The sequence below is a fragment of the Neolamprologus multifasciatus genome, chromosome 19, assembly GCF_963576455.1.
Source record: "Neolamprologus multifasciatus chromosome 19, fNeoMul1.2, whole genome shotgun sequence".
In the NCBI taxonomy this organism is placed as follows: Eukaryota; Metazoa; Chordata; class Actinopteri; order Cichliformes; family Cichlidae; genus Neolamprologus; species Neolamprologus multifasciatus.
The window spans coordinates 3,189,980-3,215,064 of record NC_140457.1 but is presented as its reverse complement, the minus strand read 5'-3'; the positions used below and the strand labels follow the sequence as shown (position 1 = coordinate 3,215,064).

Below are 25,085 nucleotides of genomic sequence, written 5' to 3'. Positions count from 1 at the left end.
TGGACGCACGACCGCACTGAGTCCTTTTTGCTTGCGAGCCACACCCGAGAGGCGTAGGACCACTGACAGTGATTAAACCACCACAGTTTTCTCAGCAAAACAGGAGTTATATTAAGCTTAAATACAGGGGCTTGATAAACAAGGCCTGGGCAGGGGAAAAAAAGAATTGAGAGGAAGACGGCCACAATGATCTTGAGACTATTTTCCCCTCACGGTCATGGGCAGTGCAAAGCCATGAGATACATTTCAAAACATGAAGCAGATGTTTACCTAGACAAAGAAGAAAAAACACACAGTAGACTGAGGCCTCGACTCCGGCGCTTTCTTCAAATGTCAAGTTTGGACAGCAGGAGCTAGTTCCCGTTCTTGCACAATGCTGTGGGATGGCTCTTTGCATATATGTGTGTGTGTGTGTTTTTGTTTTTTTAGCTTTTTCTTTATTTCTCAGTAAAAATCCAGATGCAGTGTCTTTGTTTCCACAAGCGGACAAAAACAAGGAAATTGACAATAATCTAAAACAGTCTGCCTTTTTGGAAACAAATAGCAGAAAAATATATTTCTCACTTTAATGAAATCTGAAGAAGAAAACATGACTTCTTACCAGCAGCATGTCTCGCTTGCACAAATACAGCCACATAAAATGATTATAAACCGAAACAACCACGGGGCTCTGTACTGTGAAACCAGTACGCTGCACTCCAGCGAACACGGACGAGACCAACGCAGAAGTCGGGCTACAAACCAAACGCCCGCCTGTGACCCCAAAGATGGTAAAAATTCGAACTGACACTCATCAAAAGTTATTCTTCTTTTTAAAGAAACAAAACAACATTTAAGATTAGGGTTTGGAGATGGGTTTGGGTCCAACCTCCTTGGGCTGAAGCTCAATACAGCATAAAGGTTTGTAAACCCCGTCTGTGGACTTGCAGGTTTTGCCCTCCGGGCCTGTGACATCACTACCTCTTGTTCAGCAGGCAGACATAGAGCTGTAATCTGCCCCTGGGCTGGCAGGCCAGGGCCGAGGCCATGTCGGGAGGCAGGAGAGGTGTTAGAAGAGGAAGCTCCGCTGTGTGTGAGGTTAAGTCAGAGGCCTATAGTGGCCGCATGGACGGACTGATAAAAGCCCTGGGGCCACGGCTGTGGCCTCAGCGTTCGGCCACACTCGCTGACACGCCGTGTCATTTAGCCCGCGCTGCCGCCTAACTCAACGGCAACTGCTCATTTACAGGGCAGTGCGGCCTACCAGGACGAGCGGCGAGCTCTCCCTCTCTCTCTCACACACACACACGTTCAGAACATGGTACTGTATATACACATACAAACACATGCTGTGGTCCATGCAGCAGGTTTGTCCAGCAATTAGCAGATGTGGGCTGACATCCATACACAACGAGGTGTGAAGCAGGAACAGAAACATGCGCACACACACGCACACACACAGGTTTCCAGGGAAAGCGAGCGGGTCACATGAGTGACCAGACGGTGGTTTGGGTCTGTTGTCCCATGGCCAGACATGGTCAGTGTGTCACTGGGAGACAGGAGAAAGGAGAGAGGAAGTGAGCATCCCAGAGGTCTGCAAATGCCAGTTATTTGCACACACATGCAGATGCTGTGCTGCAAGATCGCAGCTTAACAGCACGGCTGCACACAGTAACCCTGCTAACGAGCCGCCGCGGGTGAAAAAATTCACATGGAAATATTAAAAATAGTTTGAGTATTTCCAATACGCACATTAAGAGCTATCTGTCTAAGTAAGCACGATTTGCATAGTTTCCCCAGGAGATGTAAACAGTGCAAAGTTCATTCTGAAACTTTCATTTCAGAGCACGGTTTCTTTTTTTGGTGCAGTCTAAGGTGTAAAAACAAAAAAGACATCAAAAATATTTTATCTTTGCTTCATAAATAATAAAACACTGTCAACAACAAAACAGAAAGTTTGAGGCTATAGACCGAATAAAAGAAATGGAACGTTTGGTGTATTACACAGAGGTGATGCACAGACAAGTGCATGTGAACAAAGTCGTTTTGAGAACACAGCTTAGATATGGAGATATGCACATGCATCTTCAATAGAAATGAAGTGACACATAACACCATGAGAACTTACTCGGTGCTGATTCTATCTCATTAATTATGCTCTAATTTGCATCAATATCACCTGATGGTTTGTTCTGATATCTTCTTCCCACCGTAGAAACAAAATCTGTTAACTATCTTTTCGCCCGTCGTGCCGCGCCTTAATTTCTCTCGCAGTCTGAAACTACACGAACCGTTTCCTGTTTTGCTCATAACTACAGATGAAACTTCCAAATAAATAGTTCAAAATCTCCAAAAATAACACAATATGTGACATGCTATCACATATCGGGCTCACGCCGTTCGGGTAGTACGAGCAGCCACATCAGTGAACACTTTTCCGTTCTTAAATTCAACCCAGAAAATGAAAAAGTGTGAAAACCACAATCAGGTTAAATCGCTTTGCACTTTCACAGGGGAAAGAGACTTCAGTTGCCCGCAAATACTAAACTTTTATAAAAATATCTTTCGTATTGCATAAGGAAGTTCAGGTTAGAAAAAAAAACGGGACGCGTATAATTAATATTTAAAGATTTTGTGACGTGGACGCAAAGTTTTATTTTTGCATTATGCAGGTTCAGCTGTGTGAGAATTAAATGTACGTGAATATAAAAGAGGGCAAAATAAAGAGAGAAAAAAAGGGAACTTCAAAGGCTGATGGCAGAGGAGAGAAGCCGGGCAGAGTCGAGCCGTTCGGCTTCTGATGAGACTCAGATTATGATACTATCAAGTGGTAAGTGAGGGTGGAGGTTTTGCAGGCCCAAAACCACCGGTTCTTACAAACACAGATGTGCCGTGAGTCAGACAAACATAAAACTAGCACAGGACACACATACACAGTATACACAGCATGCTCAGTGTTGTTCGGCAGTTACAGACAACACTTTCCTGTCTCCTCAAGCCACAGCTATCTCTCATTTTCTATTTCTCCTCATCTGATTCAGTCCTGTCTTTTTCTCTCTCCTGTGTTTGTCTTGGGCTTAATACATCTGAATGTCTCTCCAGCTCCTCTGCAGCGGTTTTTAGTGCTCTTTCTGCAAACCTCAGTGAGCCACAGCGGCGCAGGCCGCTGCCTGGTTTGAACTCAAAAGAAAATAGAATATTTCCAAAACTTGGACGACCAATGGAAAGCGAGAATGAAGACGGCGAGTCAGAGAAGAAGAACCGTGGAAAGTACAACCCGAAAAAGAGAAACCAGAGAAAAGGCAAAGACGATAGGAGAAGACGGGAGGGAGGGGAAGGAGGGTGGGAGGGAAAGGCCCGGTGACCTCACGTGACATGTGACGTGGGCTCCACCACTCACGGAGGGGAGTGTGTGTCTGTGTGGAGGATGGCGAGGAGGATGCAGATAGACTGTGGCTTTTAGCCTTTTACTAGCACCGACGCTCCAGTCAGGCCGCCACCATCGTGGAAGAGAAAGACAGACCACGCTAACAAGCTAGCTGGCTAACCTCAGACCTTCAGGCCGCTGACAGACCACCACAAAAGCGGCCCCCCGCCCCCATCAGCCCGCTTACGCCACCCGGGCACCGTTAGGTGGGGCCCCCTCTTATCTCCAGCCCTGGTGAGTCCACCTCCGCACCTGGAGACCCAAATGTTGATGCCTGCCTTTGTTTAAACTGTTTCTCTCTCAACCACATTTGCTGTTTCTTCTGTTTCTTCTTTCTTTCTGCCTCTGACCCTCGTCTCTTCACTTCTCTCTCTCTCAAATGTCTTGTGGTGCTGCTGCTAACGCATGCTGCTGCTCTCTCTGCAAGCTTGTGGCTTGGGATTCCTGTGGTAGTCACAAACCCTAGATTCTTGGTTGCAAAGAGTCTCGGAGCTCCAGGAGTTTTGTCCTCTCGTGCTCTCCTTCCTCCCCTCGCTTCTTTTTATGCTACACTTTTATTTTTGTGTTTCAATCCTCCTGTTTCTTGCCCCCCCTCTCTCAGAAGTCTGTGGAGATTGACTTCAGCGAGGGCTCCACACCATTCTGGCTTCTCTGTCATGGCATCCAACAGCATCTTTGACTCCTTCTCCAACTACAGCAGCAGTCTACTAAGAGGTAAGATCCTGCCCTCTCCACTCTGCTCTGCTCACCCTCTGATTGTTTTCAACGTGCAGCGCTGTCAGATTGACAAAAAAAGCACTGACAGCACCACAGTGAAATGTGAGAGTTGCTTCTTGTAGCGTTCGAATGCATTTATCCGTCTCTCACGTGTGCTGTGAAATAGGTTCATAAAGGAGGGTGTGATTTGCACAGTAGCTCTCATCTGATATGTCCCATAAAGGCCTCTCAGCGCCTGTGTTTTCTGTAGGCTTGATGGAGTAGCGCCATAATGGGATTCTCACCACAGACATTCATTATCAAGCGAAACTCGGCGCTCTCTCGGTGAGAACACGAGCTCAGAGGCTCCATGTGACCGGGCCCCTTACTGGAACACGGCAATACAATAAAAGAGAAAAGAAAAACATATTAGGCTCTCTCTGCTTTACTTCCAGGAGGTACTTTTGGTCTGTGCGGTGAGGTGAGTGCACTATGCTCGGCGACGAGCCTCAGTGAAGAAGCCATTTGTTGCCATGGCAATTCCAATCAGGCGGCTTTTTATTCGCAGTTAAGCTCTCGAGACGGAGAGCGAGAGCGTTTACCTGATTTCAGTCCTCGTCCTGTTTATTCCCGTAAGTCGTGAAAAACAAGACGAAGCAGCGTCGACGCTCGAGTTGTTAATCCGACGGTGGCCGAGTTTTTCTTACAGTTCCTCGAACAACCGCAGAGACAGTCGCTGAAAGGCAATAGGGGGAAAAAAGGAGATACCCCCGCCCCCCCAATTAAGGCCTTGTTGCCGTGTTAATTAGAGACAGCCACAGGAGAAGCACTACCAGTTGGTAATTGTTTGCAGAGTATATCTAAAAATCTGCAGAGCCTCACACACTCTGTACATCTGTGTCTCACATGAGAGCAATCCTCTGATATCCTCGGTGGAACCGCAGTGACAGGAGATGATGTTCTAGTGTTCTCACAGCTTCTACACACACTCAGGCATTTATAGTTTCCTCATGACAAGCTCAGGCCCCCCTTTTCTTCTCTATAATCTGCATCCCTTTATCTCCTCGCCGTTTTACAGATCAGCGTGTCACCGACTTCAGGGTTCACGCCTGCTGTCTTTTAACCTCTAACGTAATGCGCTTTCGGGGGACCTTTTTGTCTTTGAACCCTAGCAGAGCACCGAAGTGGCAGAAGGAGACAGTAGGTCAGAAGAGACGAGCATTTAAAACGGTCATCGACCATTGGAAATCATTAGCGAACATGCAATATCCTTTTACAATTCGCTCTGTCAGGAGACTGAAACCGAACTGCACGAGAACAAAGGCCAAGACTCATTAAATCCCCCCGGTTCAATCTGAAAGCATTTCCAACCAGGACTACCTCATGTAAGCAAAATACCCCAGCGGTTAGTTTAACAACTTGCGTTACACAGGCAAAGCAATTTGGCCAATGCTCTCTTTTTTAGACTCAAATCAAACTGAAATTAAGAGGAACGGTTACAGAAAATCAAGACGACTGTTAAACGTCTGGCTTCCTGAGCTCTGACTTTAATGCAGTGTGACGTGAAGCTTATGGAAATACTGCATTCATCTCCTCAGATGTCAGGAAATACTACAGCAGCATCTTATTCATTTAGAAAAACACAGTCATCCAAGATCATTCTGATCTCTAACATGTCTTGTTGTTTCAAATCATGTTGCATTTTCATCGGAGCTAAAAAAGAAACAAAGACCGTAACAAAAATATCAGCGCCGCACGCAGACGGTTTCGGTCTATAAGTGTTATTTCGGTAACTTTAGATATTTCGACCGATCTCGCAGAGCAGACAGACGACGCATGTGATGTGCAACATCAGATGCGCTTCGCGTGAGAAGCGAGAGGACGCCTCACCTCAGAAACCTCAGTCCTCCGCTAAAGTTCACGGAGACACAAACACACATGAGCGCACGACACGCGCGCAAAGGGAACAGACGCCGTCGCTCTCGTCGACTTTAACTTTGTACAGATCGCGAGAAAAACCTAACAGTCCGATAGCGCGTTGTGAAAGAAACAGGCGGCGACGGGGAGAGCTTTGCGACACGGTAATCTGATGCAGACTCGCAGAGCTGCTGCAGTTTGCTGATAATAACCACAATGAGGCTACACCTGCTAACCCTTACACATCAGCACCACTATTTAATCAGAAAGCAGCGTTTCTGAGACCTTTTGAAAAAACAAAAAACCCAAAAACGCACCGGACTTTCCCCCCGTGAAGCACAGTTGTATAAACTTTACTGACTTTTCCCATCCTTAGAGCTGGCAGCGTTTGCATCAGGTGGGGTACCTGCCTCGCAGCAGCTGTGTGCTGGGTCATTTCCTTGGCTCAGTAGCTGTCACCACATTTCCCTCCGCTTGGAAGGGCCGCTGTGTTCCCTGCAGGCTGTTTTACATTCAAGACTCCCATTTGATTTTTTTTTACCACTCTTGGGAGCCAGCTCCCTTTGTGGCGGAGAAAAAGGCCTCAGTTTATTAGGGTGGGAATGGTTTTATATGTTTGGCTTATTGAGCTGCATGAATTGAAGTGAAGGCTCGTATGTGAGAATGAGTTGTATTGCGGAGGCTTCTGGGAGGTGGTCTTGTTTGCTCTACAAGTGTTAGAAAGGGGGAAAAATACCCTTTATATGCATCAAAATGAATCATTCACAAAGGATAAAACTTACGATGAATTTCTGCCTCAGAACCACTGACAAATAAAAAGGCCTTATACAGTAGCTCAAAAAAAATGGCTATAAATTTAACTGAACACATGGCCGGCCTCTGCTGAATTTATTAATAACAAGTCACATGGCGAATGTTTTTTTCTCCTCTCTTAAATTAACATGCTCGATTGGCGCCCGTTCAGAATCCTGCCGAGTGCGAGGCCCCCCGAGCGACGCCAAAACAAAAAGACTGGCTGAGCCGGCTGAAATCTGTAACAAGATATTAAGAGTTTCAATATTTTAAAGTGAAAGCAAATAATAGAAAACGCATGACAGCCACAGAGCGGCGAAATCCTGTCTCCAATTTAGCCCAGTGTAATATCTATTTATAAAACTCTGAAGGCATATTGGATAGAAGCAGCGCTCTGGACTTGATTAGGGCTGTAAATGTTTTTGGAGGTACTTATTTACTTTTTGGTCCGTCTCGCTGCTTTCACCGGCTGTCAACACGACGTTATGGGGCACACTTTTGGTGGGGAGCGGGAGGGTTGCCAGTAAGATGGCTTCCAGGTAGAGCATGCAGAGGGGCGTGCTGATTATGTGGTTGACTAATCCTAAACGTGCCTCCGCCCTTGCAGACTTTTGGCTGAAAGCAGCGGCTCTGCACTGGTCAAGGTTAAAGCTGTGTTAAGTGTAGTAGTAAATACAATTTTCTGGTGGTTAGCAAGCGACCACAGGGGCCAAATTCTTAGCAGCCAATCTGATAATATGGATTTTTGTTTTTAAAGGTTTCTTTGACTTTAAAAAAATAAAAAAAAGCGCTCTGAAAGGTTGAGCAACTTCTTTCAATAAACACTCCCGGCATGTTTCTGTGAATCTGCTGGGAAGTAAACTGGAGGTGTGCTGGCTGCGAAGCGGCATCCTGCGAAGGGTGCAAACGATCCGAGGCTGCCGTTAAACTCTGATCTGACCATGCGTTGCTGCTGTGAAAGCAATAAACTTCCTGCGGGTGTGTTACCGAGAGAAATCTGACGTTTGAAGCGAGAGAACTGAAAATGCACTATAGTCTTACATAACAGAGCGTTTTTTTAAAAAAATGACTGAAAAATTTCCTGATATGATGCAAACGATGTCAGAGGAATTTACGATGTCTAGACAAACTTCTTCGGGAACAAACTATATGTCTGCAGGAAAATATGCAGACTTTGAAAACGCTCGTGTAATTGGATAATGAGGTGGAAATGATCACAATATAAAACTCTCCAGCTTTATTTCTAAAAAGTAATGCCCATACCGGATGAGTCTCTTCAACTTCGGTGAGTCATCTCTTTACGGTTAATTTGCTTCGCTTACGAGCTGATGATATTTCATACGTTAAAATGATTAAATCCAAACTGTTATTAGACTCTTCGTGATCTCATTCATCCTGCACAGCGGACAGCTAAATTAAGGAAAAGCTCCTCTTGCAATTTGGGTATTTAATTTTGTTTTAAACCTACGCCCTAAACCACAGGCCGGCCTCACAGCTTATTACATGGTAAGGCTGGGATTGCAGAAAAAACAGGAGTATCATTGTTAGCTAATTTGTGTATTATTAACCTAAATTTATGCAGCAATTATGCCGCTGCATGGAATTTGCTTGCAATTTTCAGCAAAAGTGGAAATAAGATAAACAATTCTTAGTAAAACCTGAAATAAGCATTTGTTTCATCACAGGCTTAGTTTGCTTTCAGTGGCTGCAATTAGAGCGCCGTGTCCTGCGCTTGACTCAGATGAAGAGGACTTGTTGTTCGGACCCCTCCCTTTGTCGTTAGGCTGATGTTGTCGACAGCATCTCTTGTGCTGCAGTAAAAGAGGTGAAGCAAAAACTGCCTGTGACTAAGCACAACGCCGATTCCTGCGCACTTTTGTTTTTGACATTACAGTCCCATTCTAACCCACAAATTACTTTAATGGGCAGGCATGGGTCTGCGCCGCGGCACATAAACTGACTCAAACTTATGGAGATCCCACATGTTCAGAAACATATCAGCAGGCAGAAACGTCTCCTTTTTTTTTAAAAATGAAATGGCGAGCAAAGAAAGAGTTTATCATGTGTGAAAGGTTAGCAAAGATCTAAGGCTCAGAGCAATTCTGTCACCATCAAAAGGATTAAAGTGTTTTTCACAGACAAAAATCCTTCCTCCACACTGAATCTTCACTTCATTACGACCCACTTTAATCATGCTCAAAACATCCTTATAGCCTATCCTCCTTCCCATAAGCAATAAAGAAAACACTTAATTACGGTGGAGGAAAAATGCAGATAATGATAGGATGTGAGCGGCTGCAGGCAATGAAATGTTTTCTGATTCTCTATTTTCCTCCATTTTCCCAGAATTTTTTTTCTTGACTTGTTTACATACAGCTAATTGTCATTGCTGCAATAAAACATGTTTTTTGGGTTGCTTCTTCCCTCCCCTCAAACATAACTTTAACCGCAGGGAATTGATTTTTGTGGAAAGAGCATTTCAAAAATGGGATTTTAGTTTTCTCTCAGGCTGCTCGTCGGGGGGGAAACGGATGAGTAACGACGCTGCAGTAACACGCCAACTAAATGTGCTTTTTGTCGTTAGCACTGAAGAGGGTGGGGGTGGGCAAATTGGGAAAAAAAACCCAAAACAAAGTCGTATTACTATGACCAACATATTATTGAGGAATTAGTCAGACATCGTGGGAAAAACGCACTGCCTGAGATGTAATGACTGATATCACTCTCACATATTGATACTGCCAGTTAGCTTAGCTTAGCAAGTGTGGCTAACCTTTAGCAGTTTTATTTCATAGCTACAAAAGCTAAAGAATAATAATGACAGTTGGCATCATGTGTCTGACGGCTCTGTGGTCAGATTCTGTGTCTTTTGAAGCGCTCAGCGACGAGGAAGTCGCGGCGTCTGGATAAGAAACAGTCTGACACTTGCCCCCCCCTTCCCCACCTTGTAAAAGCCAAAATTAGTTTTACGCTGTTTCTCAAGTAAGTTTTTTCTTCCAGTATATTTCCCAAAATGTCTGATACTCGTTTAAAAAAAGATGTTTCCTTAAATTAATTTAAAATTACTATCTACTTCCTCCACAAATGCTGCCCGTATATTATTCCCGTATTTGTCTACATTGTGAAACTTCATGCAGAATTAAGATAACGATCTCCTGTCCCTGTGCTGCAGCAGGTTTTTGCCCTAAAGTAAACTCAGGGAGCCTGTACTTTCTCTGCAGCTGCTCACTTCTGTATTATTTCAGTAGGAAACACCATGCCAGGGATTCCCCCTCAGCTGTGCAGCAGAAGTGGCCCCTCCATTTCTTCTCCTTAGTCTGTCTGCACTGAGGTCACCCTGTCTGCTGCAAATACCGTTCTCACGATCGCAGCCGTCACGAGCGTAAACGTACAGACCGGCGATGTGTATAGGCTGCGTGCACGCACGTATCCAAGTCCACCGCCAGACTCCTCCCCGTGCTGACTCAGAGAGGACCGTGCATGTCAACATGATGACTGTGACGTTTTCCCGCTGTAAATGCTGTCTGACCTCACCATAATAGCTGGTCAGGACTAACATATGGTCTCCTGATGCCTTAGTCCAGCAGAATTACCCACACGGTGACTAAACACACACAGGACTTAACAGGAAAATATCAGCAACCGCCTTCATGATTTTATAAGGTGTTGCAAGCTTAAAAAAAATATTTAACCGACTACTGTGTACTGTGGTTACTACTGTAATGTCGGGCCTGAGATGGTGGTAACCAAATAAGCATTTCCTGTGAGACTGTAAAACTTTGAAAATCTTGTGACTTGGAAAGAGACTCAATTTATTTTATCCTGTTAGATACGAAGTGTTGTTGGGCTGCCCCTAAAGCTCAGTAAGAAGGAGTCAAGAAACCTTTTCAAGAAATGTTAAACTCCATCTTCATCACGATGTGTGCTTTCAGTTATCAAAATGTCTCAATCTACTGGTGGTGGTCAGAGGGCCCGGTGGTACCAGTGTCCGGCAGCCTCGCCTCTGTCAGTGCGCCCCAGGGTGGCTGTGGCTACAATGTAGCTGCCATCACCAGTGTGTGAATGTGTGTGTGAATGGGTGGATGACTGAGCGCTTTGGGGTCCTTAGGGACTAGTAAAGCGCTATACAAATACAGGCCATTTACCATTTACATCTATCCATCCATGAGCTGAAGACTATTTGGGTAAGAGGCAGTGAAATTGAGACAACGCCTAAACCACTGTCTCAGGTATCAACAGGAACTGGTTTACTTACTTTTAGTTGCTACTCTTTGTTTAGTCATCAATTTCAGATTCTTATCAATTATTTTAGGCAACATTTCAAGATGGTTTCTTCTGTTTAGCCCTTTCAACCACGAATCCATACCGGTAGCTAAGAATTTTCCAAATTGTTATTTAGAATTTTAGCTAGCTCTTTCAACATGGTTAGCCTCTAATTAGCCACAATGTTAGGTAACAGTTTCATCTTATGTATGTGTACTTGTAGTAAGTGATTTCAAGTGTTTTTTGGCCCTTTTTGACTATTTGTTATATATTTAGCATCTTTATTTTGGTCATCTGTTCATTTGTTAACTTTTTTTTAAATAGCTAATCTAGCTTCTTGCTACAGGGTTAGCTAGCTGGTTGGTTAAGGCTACGTTAGATGAAGTTCTCAGCTAAATGGAGGCATTCGTCTTTCCACTTTTATAATAAGACAGCCAAATCTGTTAACACTGCCAACCTGGCAGAAAGACGTGTGTGTATGTGTCAGACGAGCCTGATGGACGTGAACACAGCTTTTCCCCTTTAATCAGCGTGATGACATAAGAGGCAGACAGCAAGCCAGTCTTTCAGTCAGTATAAAGTTTGATTAACCTAATCACCAGGCAGCCAGACTCGAGGCTACTGATTGGGTTTACAAACGCTCCTTGTCATCGTTGTGTCATTAGCTCGTCGTTAGCTGTGGCCGCCTTGACGTGGAGCAGCGACATGCCGGGCGTAAACACAGCAATCAGGGGATTAGAGCGCAGTTACAGCAAAGCCTCGATGGACGCCTCAGGCTCTGAGTCAAAGAAGGGAAAGTCCTGCCTTACTATGCAAGCTCCACGTGGCCGGCGTGCTAACTGTACTCGGGCAATGCCACTGCTGATTAGTGATGGAGATGATGAGAGGAAACATTCAGTCACTTCAGACCCGCGGATGGTTTCCTGGACTACAATTATACCCAGTGCTTGACTGGCGTAATGACTTGAATGGAGGGACTCTGGTGAAAATAAGTTTTTGCCTTCAATTGGGTTTACTTAATCTAAAACTGGGAATCGACCCAAAAAGAGACACAGACACATGGCTACATGCAAGACTGAGTGACATTTGGAGATAATTCACTTTCTTTTGGATTACTTTGTAATCAATCGCAGTGATTGACAATAATCATTTACTGTGCAAAAGATTAAATTTATGAGGGATGACAGTATTATGCATCTAAGTGCTTTCCAAAACTGTTTGGCTTGCAGGCTGAGGGCCACCACACCCTTGTTTCCTTACGATGAAAAGCCCAGAGGGCCAGTCGAGTACTTTCCAAGAGTTGTCTCACGTCTGCAGAGGAAAGTGGCATGGACACTTGTCAGGAATCCAGCGCCGGGTTCCTGTGCAAATCTGGTCGAATTCTGCAGTGAGTCAGATGGTGCTCGGGAGGCTGACCCTCTGAAGAGGGAAATAAATGCAAATTCAATATTTGGGGGCTCTTTGAAGTCTCTCTGCGCTTGAATGAGTGTGACAGAACCTGGAATGACCCTCGAGAGAGAGTCCCTTCGAGCTGGAAGAGACGAACGCTGATGACAACAGCTTAAAAGTCAAAAACATGAACATTGTCTGGATTTGTGTGACCCCGTAAAGCGACTTGCACAGCGAGCAGTGATGACTAAGGCTTTTGATTTTAAATGCACAACGCCGCTAATAACAAAACATTCGTGCGTTTTGCCGGTCAGCATTCGTGCCGTTCGTGTCACACGTTACATACCTTGCCGTGCTCCTTCGCAGTTTAAAGTAACAGAAACCTCGTCTCAAAAAGTAAAACATGTGGCTTTTGTTGCAGAGAGGAATGAACAACAGCATTCCATGTGCAACCACATCAAAGGTTTCCCTCGCCACGGGGCTAAACGAGGGCAGACTGTCTTGCTCGCCCCTCCTGTCACGACTGCCACTAATTAACCAGATATTAAAAGTGACACTCGCTCTTCATCAGCTATGCTTCTCTTTAGCTTTTAAACATGTAGCGTTTCTCTTTGAGAGCCATCGAGTGGGGACCGCCACACAACACGCACAAAGAGGCATTGTCTGCTGGTGAAAATGTGGTTTACAGCCTCTGCTATAATGGCTTGGTGGTTGCTGGAAGCCATGTGCACTTCCTAATATTCGGCTCACATGCGATTTCATTTTGAGAAAAAGCTGAGCTTTTGGGCTTTGCTTTTGTGCGAGCGGGACGCCTCGCAACTGACGGGCTCCTTTACCCCCTCCCTGCTCTTCACCCCCTTTTCCCCTCTCTGGTGGCGCTACTATATTTGTGTGGGATCTCCAGCGATGGAAGAGTAGACGCAGGCTGCGTTGCCAGTCAAACGTGTTCGGGCTGTCAGACTGAACGGCTTCCAGCGCTGCGATCTGTCTCCTCTCCTCGCCAGTGGGAGCTGTTTGATCTGACAGAGAGACTCCATTAGAGACACAGGGAAGTTCAACTGCTGGGAGGTTGGATGGCTTCAGCAGTCAGAGTAGCAGCCCAGAGAGGAAAAGGTTTGCACACACAGTCTGGTTGCAATCTTGGTGTCTGTGCTGCGTATCTATAAATGTCTCTGAGTATTAGCTGTCCTTCTAGTAGGTGTGTGTGGTGACACAGCCGGGGCTGACATACTTTGGGGGCTCTGTTGGGCAAAAGGGGGCGATGACGCGGCGAGTAATGATATCATAAACGCGCGTCGCTGCTTTGCTGGGCTGAAGTGACAGACAGCTGGAGAGCGAGAGAGAGAGATCCTCTGCTGAGGCAGTATGAAGTGAAACAACTGAGCTGTGTCGGGTTTTTTCTTCTGCACACACACCATAGTTTGCCCTCGGTCTCACGGTGGTGATGACCTCATAAACCCGAGCCACAGTCCAACAGAGTCGAGTAGATGTTGGTGTCGGCGTGTTGAAAATGGTAGACGATGGTTAGCATCAACGAGCATCGATGGTTCAGCCACAGACCGTCGCTGCACCGCTTGAATTTAACGCGGCTGCGACTTCCAGTAATCAGGAGGAACTCGGCTCTCCGAGACAACTTTACAAGCAAGATTAGGGGATTAGAGTCGGACTCGTGTTAATGTCACCTGCTCGCGCTGTGCGATAGCTGGTAAAACGGAGACGGGAAAGTGAATTGATGTGGCTCCTGTGAAAGATTTGGCTGCCGATCTGTATGCGGCAGCTGGGCTCTGGCACGGCTCTGGCACCGGGGCTGCACGGCAGTTAAACTGTCGCTGTCAGGAGCTGTAAATCTTTTGCAGAAGGTGAATGCAGCAGCATGACAGGCACAGGTGTGTACACAAGTGTGTGCGCGTTTACCACTCACACTACTACATTTGCTCGTCTCTTTTCCTGTCTGCCCGTGAGGAGAGGAGCACTCTCCAAAATTTCGGCCACATTTGGCAAAGTCAAAGTGATTCAGGACAGTCCGCGTGTGTGTCTGCATGTGTGTGTGTGAGACAGAAACTGTAGGGGGTGGGGGTGCTGTCACTTTGGCAACACAACTGCACATATTGCAGCGATTACCACAGCGGAAAAATGTTTTTCTGCAACATGCAATTACTACAGATTACAGATTGCCGTCCTTGCATCAGAAGCTCTCGCCAGAAAAGGAGAAACACTGTGCATTTGTGTGCATATGTGTGTGTGTGTGTGTGTCGTTACACACAAATAGACAGAGACACGGAGACAAAGAAAGATGAGAAATGATTATAGCTCACACTAAAAACCACAACTGAAAAAAAAATAGGGGAGTTGACGTATTTATGGGTCTCATTTAGATTTAAAAGTTATACTGACTTACTCGGGTAAATAAAGAAAGAAAAAAATGCAATCTGTCCTTCAGTAAAAGTAGAGCAGGCCTTTTGTCCATCATCATCAACATTATGAGAAACATATACTGGTGCTCTTGTGGAGTATACAAGCCTATATGCCTCCAGTTTTACTTTGCATTTTGTTCCACATTACAAATCACCCTGAATATCAAAAAGCTTCTTCAGGTCATACTAAACAATATAGCCCAAAAGTGGTGCCCCGCAGCAAGGCAGGGCCCTATTTACAAACCCACCAGATCAAAACTCAACCCAAAAGTGCTCCTATAATAGCACTGGGGCCTTTTGGTGAGCTTACCATCCAATGCTACTTTTAGTGGGTTTCCAAAGAATAAACAGGCCTGCCAACCACATCACAGGCCTCTGACTGTCATCGTTGGGTGAGTGTACCCGACGGATGATGTGAGGGCGGAGCGACCGTGACACCGAGGTTTACGGCGAGTCCCCCCCCCGCCTGGCTCGGGGGTGGGGTGAACTGGGATTGAAAGGATGGGTGGGGAGGAGGGGGACCTAAACTGACTTGCAGCAGATTCTTTAAAACAGCCACAACAATCCAAAAATGCTCCATGACGAGTCGAATTCTCAAATGAAAAAACGAGTATTATTAACAAAAAGTGGGAAACTGACAATAAAGAGGCATTTTTTACGTTTCCGTAAGCTAGTGGGCATCAAGGACGTAAGCTGACGCAGCATTAAATCGAATAGATGCGCGCTTTGTTCATGGTAAATTGACATTTTTATTTGGAGTAGAAACAATTGCCGTTTTGCAAAAACTACATACACACAAATCTATCTTTTAACCCTCAACTCGCCAAGCTGCTTAGCAACAGGACTCTTATTTTACTTCTTATTGGCTCTTGTTGTCTTCATCATCTTCTGATTCCATTAATTGTTGTTCCTAATCCCTTTTTATGGAAAAATAACTTAACAACGATGGTCTCTGCCAGTTGATCCGGTGTCGTCGTCATGTTGAGCGTTCAGGCTTCGCAGCAGTAAATCTTCCTGCTCTCAGGCTGTTAGCCACAAGTTTAGCAGCAAAGCAAAGCCTCGAATGTTAAAAGACATACTTATATTAGTCGAGTCCCCATATAAATTTATAATATCCATTACACTCTTTATACCATATGTAGAGGAGCATTAACAAATTTATGCTCAGAAGCATTTAAAAACATCACGAGGCACAAAGACGTCTGTGACCACACAGTTACTTCAAAGTTAACAGCGACTGTTTCATTCATCAAAATTCATTCTGTTGGCTGTTAGGGAAAATCTAAACACTCGTCTTATTAAATATTAGAATGTACTTGACAGAAAACAATATTTAATGCAGTTAGTTATGCACTGAAATCGGTGGCCTTTCATCCTCGCTGCGTTTCATCACTTGAACGTTTCTATCGTGGACATAAGTGTCTCTCGTCTCGGGCTCACAGGTTAGGCGGCTACTTCCTCCTTTGTCTTGTGGTCGATTTTATTTTTCACAATTAATTCCACACCCTTTTTTATCATTTTATCTCCCGTTCCCGGAATCTGCTTGTCATTGTCGGTTTTTACAAAAATCACTTATGTTGAAACGTTATAGAAAGTGTACCTTTCTGGTTTCCGCCTTGGAGGCTACTGTTTCAATTTCTGTCTTACTTCAGTGGCTTCTCAATTAGAACAGCTTGCTTTCTCTATGACACGGTGCAGCAAAGACGTTACCTTATATGGGCGTGGCGGGCTGCTGATCGCAAACGGCGTGCAAGCACCTGCCAGATTATCGAATCGAAAGGATTGTGCATTGTGTGCAAAGTACGAACACTTGCAGAGTAGTTGTGTTATTTTTGCTCCTAACTTTGCCCCAGTGAGTATTATAATGGCTGTATTATAAATGGCTACACGTTGGTTTCTGCAGTAGTTTGAGTTGTGTTGCTTTAAATAATTCAAATATTTAATTACATGTTTAGAGTGAAGAAGTTTGGCATAACAAAAAAATAATTTAATAACCTAAATAATGACCTGGTTGGAGTTTAATTGGGTGTATTTGTTAGACTTAAGTATTTTGAACGTAAAATCTTAATTTGACAACCAGAGATGGGCAGTAACGCGTTACTTGTAACGCGGATTTACTGTAATCCGATTACTTCTTTTCAAGTAACGAGTAAAGTAAGGGATTACTATTGCAAAAACGGTAATTAGATTACCGTTACTTTCCCGTAGGAACGCTGCGTTACTGCGTTACTAAAACCGTGATTTTTTGCAAGTATGTCTCATGACAGTGACGTAAGCGAGTGCGAAGTTAGTGACAACAGCTGTGTGCAGATCAACAATGGATCATATATCGAGTGCGGGAGAGAGTATGAGCGTGCAGCGTTTAAAGCGTGGAAGTACTGACCTTACTTTGAGTTTGATTCCATAAAAAGTGACAAAAACATTAGTGTCCGTTGTGCGTGGGAAGAAAACTTCTTTTTACAGCGAAAAAAAACCCTAAACTTCCGAGCAAGCACCGAGTAGCTACGACGTAATGGGAAACTCAGAGAGAAACTGCCGTATCCTTCCACTGACCGCAGCACACCTGCACCAGGGTAAACCTCCGCCTACCCCACTCCTGCTTTACAGGTGAAAATAGAGCAACAGGACCACTAGTCTTTGATTTTATTTATTTTCTGCTGTGTTTTACTTGCATCTATTTGAAAGACTGAGTGTAAACACAAAAAATAATATTTTATGTGCTGAATGTGCAGAAAATAGGTTTAAATGTTAAACTAATTTCTTCCAGTCAGAGAATGTTGCATATAATTAAATATTTGCTTGATGCATAAAGTTAAAAGATTAAAACTAATAAAACAAGTTTTAAAAAGAGACTTTTCCATTTGATTACATTTTGTATGATGGATTATGCAGAAAAAGTAGAATTGGGCTGAAAGATCTATCACTTTATCACCTATTCAGGTTGTAAATCGTGTTTCTAAAAAGTAACTAAGTAACTAAGTAATTAATTACTTTTGAAAATAAGTAATCAGTAAAGTAACGGGATGACTTTTTTGGGGAAGTAATCAGTAATTAGTTACTGATTACTTTTTTCAAGTAACTTGACCACACTGTTGACAACTACACGTAGCCGCTAAATAAACGTATGCTGTGCCAAATATTCCCATTAAATTATGATAATTTCAGTCCCTGTAATCAACGCAAACTGTTCAGATTTATAAAATATTAGCATTACAGAGTCATCATGTCAGTTGTTTGGTTGCCATTAAAGTGTGATTTTAGTTTTTCCGCCATAATCACTCAGAAGATTTCCTGCATTAGTCGAACAATCGCGCTGTTGCGTCTTCCCAGCGTTGCAGCACCGGGCAGGTCAGAATCGACGCTACCAAACTCGTAATGCAGTCAATATGGGATGAAGTGATGAAGCACCGTTTGGTGGGTCTGAAGATGAACGCAGTCTTTAAGAAGGCCATTTACATTCAGCAGACAGAAATAAAAACGTAGCTGCAGTCGTTCCCCCAACAGCCATTATGTTGCTAAATTGATTCGGGAGGCTTTAATAAGCCCTCGGCTCCACTCTGCACCTTTTTTAAAATGTATGCAGCATATTAAAGATGCATGAGATGAATGTGCTCATTGTCTCCTCTGGTGACGGCCTGATCACAGCTCATCATGCTAACATAGTAATTAGCTGCTGGGTTTGGAAGTGTCACCGTCCTCTTCATCATCTCTGGAATCAAATATACTCTAAATGCCTTCAAGGATCTGAAACTGGGGCCCGAGTACAAGGCGGCGGGCGGCGGGGGGGTGAACGCTGAAGAAAACTATAGAAATGAAAATGAAAATAAAGACTTTTGGGGTCATTAGGAGCTCAAACGAAGTTTACGCACACAGATGCATTCCAGCCATCATTAAAACTAACACAGGCGACCTCGCTGGAGAAAAAGTAACGTGCAAATTTACATGATCGAAATTGTTCAATGTGTTTCCCATTTTCTTGCGCGAACATCAAAATGGACAAAAATGACCGCCAATTGTGATGTGCTGACACATTCTGTAATCAAGATTTGAGAAAGAATCAGGCATCAGAGCAGCGAGAGCCCCAAACCCAAACAGTCTGTACCCACTCACTGTTGTTTAAAAGTTTCTCCATATACTTGTGTATATAAACACTCTGACGCTAGAATATGATTTGGCTTTGAGGGGACTAGCACAAATGGCTTTGGTGACTTACATCATGCTTAGAAGTCTAATCACAGACACTCCTGTCATATCAAGCAGAAAAAGTCCATTTCATAGCGAGCTGCATTTTGAAAAAACGCAAAAAAGGGGGGGAAAAGGGAGGGAAAGGTAAACAAGCTTGGCGTTCCACAGTCACCACAGAATTCATCATTCATACAAAAAAATACCCCAAGCCCCAAAGTAGAGCTAATTTAATCCAAGAGGAATAAAACTCCATTTCATAGAAGTCGTCCATTCAGAACACTCATATTTCCACTGAGCAGAAACCCCCGGCTGAAATTCGAGCAGACACTTTTCGGAAGGAATGCATTCGGTGGGTTGAGGGCCGAAGCTTGCCCTGTAATTTGTGAATGTACAGAAATGTGTGACCGCCGCAGCTCCTCTAAAGATAGAAATCTTTGTCTTATGTCATCGCTGAACCTCAAACTATTTCTAATTGCCCCCATAGCCCCCTTTTCCAAATGAATAGCTACCCATCCAGAGGCTTATGTGTGCATGTCTGAAAATAGCCTGGGAGTTTACACAGGCTAATAGATCATATTCAGAGGGGGAAAAAAAGAAAAACTTTAAAGAGATCTCGACATATCTGAGACTGTCCCCATCTTCAAAGTGGCTTTTAAGTGGCACTGAAAGCAGTGTGGTTGGCATTTAGAGCCAGGTATACCTTTACAGACCCCAAAGGCTTTGCTGTTTCTCCACTAATAGGGATCATACTCATATTAGTCTTTACAATCTGACTCATTGCACACAGAACCCAAAGCAAGCAGGGTTTCCTTTGGCTTTAAATTCACAGACGACTTTGTAAAGATTCCGCAAAACCTTTGAACTTCTTTTTTATTTGTATTTCGACTTGTCCAGAGTGTCTAAAATGCCCCATTTCAGATTTGTTTTACTGCGGTGCTTCAGACAGACTGTGTGATGCCTTCTGATGCTGAGGAGACCCCTTCTTTTGTTCTGATTCAAGCCAGGAAAACAGATGAAGGCAACTTCTCAGCCGCAGGTTTTCACAGAGCGACCATCAGTAAACAATGATGTGATTTCTTGATTTATATCTGAAGGATCTGTTTTCTTTTTATCCCTGAATGCTCAAGAATCTTATACGCTGAGGCCTTTTTGAGGTGGGTCCTGGGTTTCACGTGTCCTCCAGGAGTTCTGTCTTGATTTCAGGCTCAGCCCACTCGGATCATTAAAAATCGTTCAGGGGCACGGCGGGCTCCGTCCTCGATGCCTGTGCGGCTGAAACTGTAGAAACTGCGTGTTGAAATGTGGAGGTCTAAATGTGACAGGCGCCCGGAGCGCACATTAAGGCTGAGTGGGGTATAGCTGGGGCGTGTGGTCACATATTAATAATGAACTAGGGCAGGAGGATGACTAAAATACCACCAGCATTGTCATTGTCCCAGTCCGGCTGTGCTTTTTTAAAATAGAGGCAGTGTGATAGCTGATCTGATCCCATTTATTTATTGTTTTAATTCAGGGAGGTCAGGTTGTACAGCTCTAAGCTTCTGTGGTTTCTCACATCAGGTAAAAAGAAAAATACCAACAATGTCAACACATAAAGCAATTATTTATGCTGCTGTCTTCTGTGAACCAGGGATAAGTGTGATGGTGGCTTTGCTACCATAAAATATTTCTTTTTTTTTCTCATGTGCTTTCAGTGCGTAATTTTTTTTCAAAGCTTTGCTCAAACCCTCTGAACCGCTGTCCTACATTACAAAAAACAAGCAACCACAGACAAGGAGTGTGAGAGTGTTAAAACAAGTCTGCACATTAATATTTCTCACAGCATCCAACCCAGAAGGAAAGAGAAAGGCACGCAGGTAGAATTTCACAGAATTTATTTAGAGAACTAAAGTTTAGCAACACTTGGCTGGCACTCTGCGCACGCGGTTGTGCAACGTTGCCTTTGTAAATATTAATGAATGTTGCACAGATGCGCCAACAATGATCGAGTGATGTTTGCTGATAGCTATTAGGAAATAAAATTGAGTTTTCAGACGATTTTAACAGCTTAAAATTTTAGAATGATGTTTATATTGTTTGTCTAAGCTCTGCATCCTGCTGTGTGACTGCAGCTCTGATCACTGCGGCAGGAAAGGTTAAGGGAAACCACTCCGACAAGCTACTTAGCTGCTCTTAATTAATTATATTGCAAACAAACAGCGTTAAAAAAAACTGCACACACACTGTGAAATTTTTAATCGCTGAATTTCATTAATTATTATTTTACGTTTTGTGCCATTTTTAAATCAAAACTACCAAATTTCTGGAGCGCAATGCTTTCTCTCCTAATCGATCACTCCTCGCCAAACTCAGTAAAATGTGCACACGGTATTTTTAAGCGATGTTTAAAAGCCTGCCTGTGCATTTAAAATGAATTAAAGCAGACACACACACACAAAAGCTCTCAGAGAATTGAATCTATAAATGATGTATGTATTCGCGCAAATATCGCATTTTATTCATTCAGTTGGCTTCAATGTGAAGTTTTTAAACGAATAAATGTGCGTGCTCTAATAAGAATTTTTATTTCCCGGCAATAACACATTTTATTGTGATCCGGGCAAATATCTCACACGTGGATGTGAATGTGAAAATGCCCGGGGAGCAAATCTCCCACCAGCTAAACAGAAATTCCGCCCAAAAATAAAAAAATATGTTTAAGCGTTTGGCCTAAAGTCGAAATTAATTCAGATTTCCGACTCATCTCAGGGAGCAGATGAAAGTTTCCTCTGCAGATGTGAAATGTCTGCTTCTCAGACCGCCGGAGCTGTCAGCGATTGAAAAGGCAAATGCGCCAACTAGTGTCAAAAAGCAGCACGGCGGAAGGCTTTAGCAGGGTGTGCCGTCATTTGATGTAACCCTCAACATTTCTAATGAATTCAGCCTCTGGCACACACACACACACACGCACACACACACACACATTGACTCTGTTGTGTTCTTTGATGTGGAAAAAACACATTTGCTTGTTTGCTTTAATTTTTTTATTGAATTCCGCTCAGACAATTAAAATGATATGGATCTATCTTAAACCCATAATTTCACTTTATGAAAATTTAGAGATGGTGCGAAGCCTCGAGATATAATAGCGTCTAAAATGAATAAATGAGATTGAAACCGCAGACCTGCGCAGTCTCGGGCCTTCTTTAGATCACTTCCAAACAGCTGAGTTCAGAGGAGGCTGTGTGATAAACCAGCGTGGAGATAAAGGTGCACACCTTTGGTCTTATATAATATTTTAACGCTTAAGGTGGTGCCCTGTGACACTCGGGGTTTACAGTAAATCTCCACAGAAGCCAAACGCAGGATTTATTCTTAAGCGCTAAAGTCCATCAAATTCACCATTTAAAGCATCTGCTTATTTCATTATTAGTCATAATAAAATAAATTTATTTAAGCAAAAGTATTTGCTTGCATGTTAGTTTTGTTTTCGTAAGTTATATCTGGCGTCTCTTATTCTGAAAAATAAAATAAAAATAAAACATTTCCTCTTAACGCACGCTGTCTCCTGCTTTCTGTTTCATGTAAAAAGCGTGTGTAGCGCATAAAAACACAGAGAAAAGCAGAGATATGTATCAATAATTTAGATCGTGTGTGTGACAACAGTGCATAGCTGCAGAGGGAGCACCGGCGAGTTTGATTGGTCTGATGAAAGCCCAGCCCAGTAGATTCATTGGTCGAAATCATCTCCACACTCCCAACCACTAAACACTAAAATGACTAGGGTAAAATAATATCGCGGCACTCTGCACCCTGTTCATCCTCACGGCTCCTTCTTGCGCCCTAAAGGATAACTTTTAAAGGAAATCCAACTGGAGCGACAGGATCGTTCCCATTATTCCAGAGTTGTGTTGGTTTTGGGTTTTTTTGTTTTTTTTTTGTGGGAACACCTAAACTGGGATACGGTTGCGAGAACTTTTACGCAAGAAACAGGACATCGCTGTGCTTTAACTGCAGTTTGACTGTAGATATTCGAGTTTGAGAAATTTAATTAGACGTTTTTGTTTTGTTTTGTTTTTAAACCAGAAAAAAGTTTCTGGTGCAATCAGCGGGAGGCGTCTGCTTAAAAAGAAAGTCGCTGTTTAGTCGGGACATTTTTTTGGTTTTAGCTAGGCGGATTAATTTTTTAAATATATCGCGCCTGGATTACCTGTGCCAACAGACTCTTACCGATCTGCAGAAAAATATTTGGGAGATTCATTCACTTATTTGCGAGTTTGAGTGAGATCTCGGGCAGTTTGTGGTGCTTATATTCAGTTCTCACGCGGCAGAAAGAAATCCACGGTGTGCGGCAGACGCGAGCACCGATATAAGACAAGCTGAGCGCTGCCGCAGAGCTTTTATTTGCACGTCTTTGCTGAAATTAGAGCAAACCTCGTCGGCTCTGGTGCTGCTCGAGCCGACACATCATGTGCAGATGATCTAGCCACACAGTCACCAGTTTGTAGTTTCTGTTCAGGTAGCGAGGCTCTTTCCACTCTGCGCTCTCGCCTCCAACCTTTGCGCCAACACAGTGGACTCTTGACACCAGCAGCGTCTGGAGAGACAGACAAAAACTTTTCCCTCCAAAGAGTTTTGCTCCTCTGATCCGACCCAGTCAGGTGGCACTGACCCAAGCTGTTGTGATGCATATTCCCGTAGAGCCGCCGACCACCAGACGGTTCACGCCGCCCTCCACATCCTTCCCCTGCAGCAAGATTGGAGACAACAACGGGGCCATGGCCACCGCAGGGCCCATCAGGTCAAGACCGGACACCAGGAACGTGGTGGACGTCCTGGCGGACCACGCGGGCGAGCTGGTCCGGACCGACAGCCCGAACTTCCTCTGCTCTGTGCTGCCGTCTCACTGGAGGTGCAACAAGACGCTCCCCGTGGCTTTCAAGGCAAGACACGTCGCTCCTTATTATCATGTGTTATGTTTTTCATTTAATAATTCCCACTGCAGGCCTCTAACTTCCTTAAATGTACGAGTAAAGAAAAAAAAGAAGAACAAAAAATAAATAAATTAAAACCAAGCAAATGGGACTTGAGGAAGTAATCCATTTTATTTTATTTAGAATTATCTGATGGGATTTTTGGGTGACTTTCAGTTTTTGCTTTGAATGAAATTTTAAATATCAAATCGTAAAAATAACATTTGCTTTTTTAGGCTTTAAATTGCACAATAATGGATAAGAAATTTAACTGCAAGTAGCAAGAGCAGCTGAATTAATATTTTGTACCTTTAAGTGTTTCTGGATTACGCAATGTTGACGCTTTCTGAGTCAATTCTTGTGTTTTTATCAGTTAACTGTCTTTGTCATGTGTTCGGATCCGCTCGGATGAGGACGTCACAGAAACAGAACGTGTAGTGAAATTTATAGGATTTCTTTGTTAACGTGATGACATTGTCTACTTTAAAAAAAAAAAAGCTGCATAATTCAATCAGCAGTTTATTGTTGACATTGTGTTCAAATTGTACAATGTACGATTTCTAACTTAATATTACGAAACAGTCGGATGCGGTTTTACGCGCGCATTGAGCACATTTGCTTTGATGACCCGAGTGACCAACATCTTTTTTTCTCTCTTCTGCGCTCAGGTTGTGGCTCTTGGTGACGTCCCCGACGGGACTCTGGTCACCGTGATGGCCGGAAACGACGAGAACTACTCGGCCGAGCTGAGGAACGCCTCGGCTGTAATGAAGAACCAGGTGGCTCGCTTCAACGACCTGCGCTTCGTGGGCAGGAGCGGACGAGGTGAGCGTAACCTCTGAAACTCTCTCTCTCTCTCTCTCTCACACACACACACACACACACACACACAGGCCTACACACAAACGATGAGGGAATGTCTGCGTGTAATGCATTTGAAAACACATAATAATAGATCATATTTCTGGGCACAGAAAAAAACAAACGAGTGACAACATATTATTTTTGAGAGAACGCGGATGATATGAAACTAAATATTTTGCACAGGCTGCACCGCTGCGCGTATTAAAA

The 25,085-nt window shown here is 43.8% G+C and overlaps 2 protein-coding genes across 2 annotated transcripts in view; one reads left to right on the top strand and one right to left on the bottom strand.

Moving 5' to 3' along the window:
- The first annotated feature begins 2,960 nt into the window (after window positions 1-2,960).
- The window catches only part of runx3 (RUNX family transcription factor 3), a 49,140-nt gene continuing 27,015 nt past the window's right edge, over window positions 2,961-25,085 (top strand). The window contains exons 1-4 of the mRNA XM_085142706.1: window positions 2,961-3,640; window positions 4,008-4,120; window positions 23,743-23,984; window positions 24,683-24,839. Coding sequence (XP_084998832.1) covers window positions 4,063-4,120; window positions 23,743-23,984; window positions 24,683-24,839 — 457 coding nt within the window. The 5' untranslated portion in view covers window positions 2,961-3,640; window positions 4,008-4,062. The remainder of the gene's footprint in view (window positions 3,641-4,007; window positions 4,121-23,742; window positions 23,985-24,682; window positions 24,840-25,085) is intronic.
- clic4 (CLIC family member 4) overlaps window positions 22,957-25,085 on the bottom strand; it is a 70,384-nt gene continuing 68,255 nt past the window's right edge. Inside the window, exon 8 of the mRNA XM_085142707.1 lies at window positions 22,957-25,085. This exon is cut by the window's right edge and continues 24,432 nt beyond it. The gene's annotated coding sequence lies outside the window, so the exon portion shown is untranslated.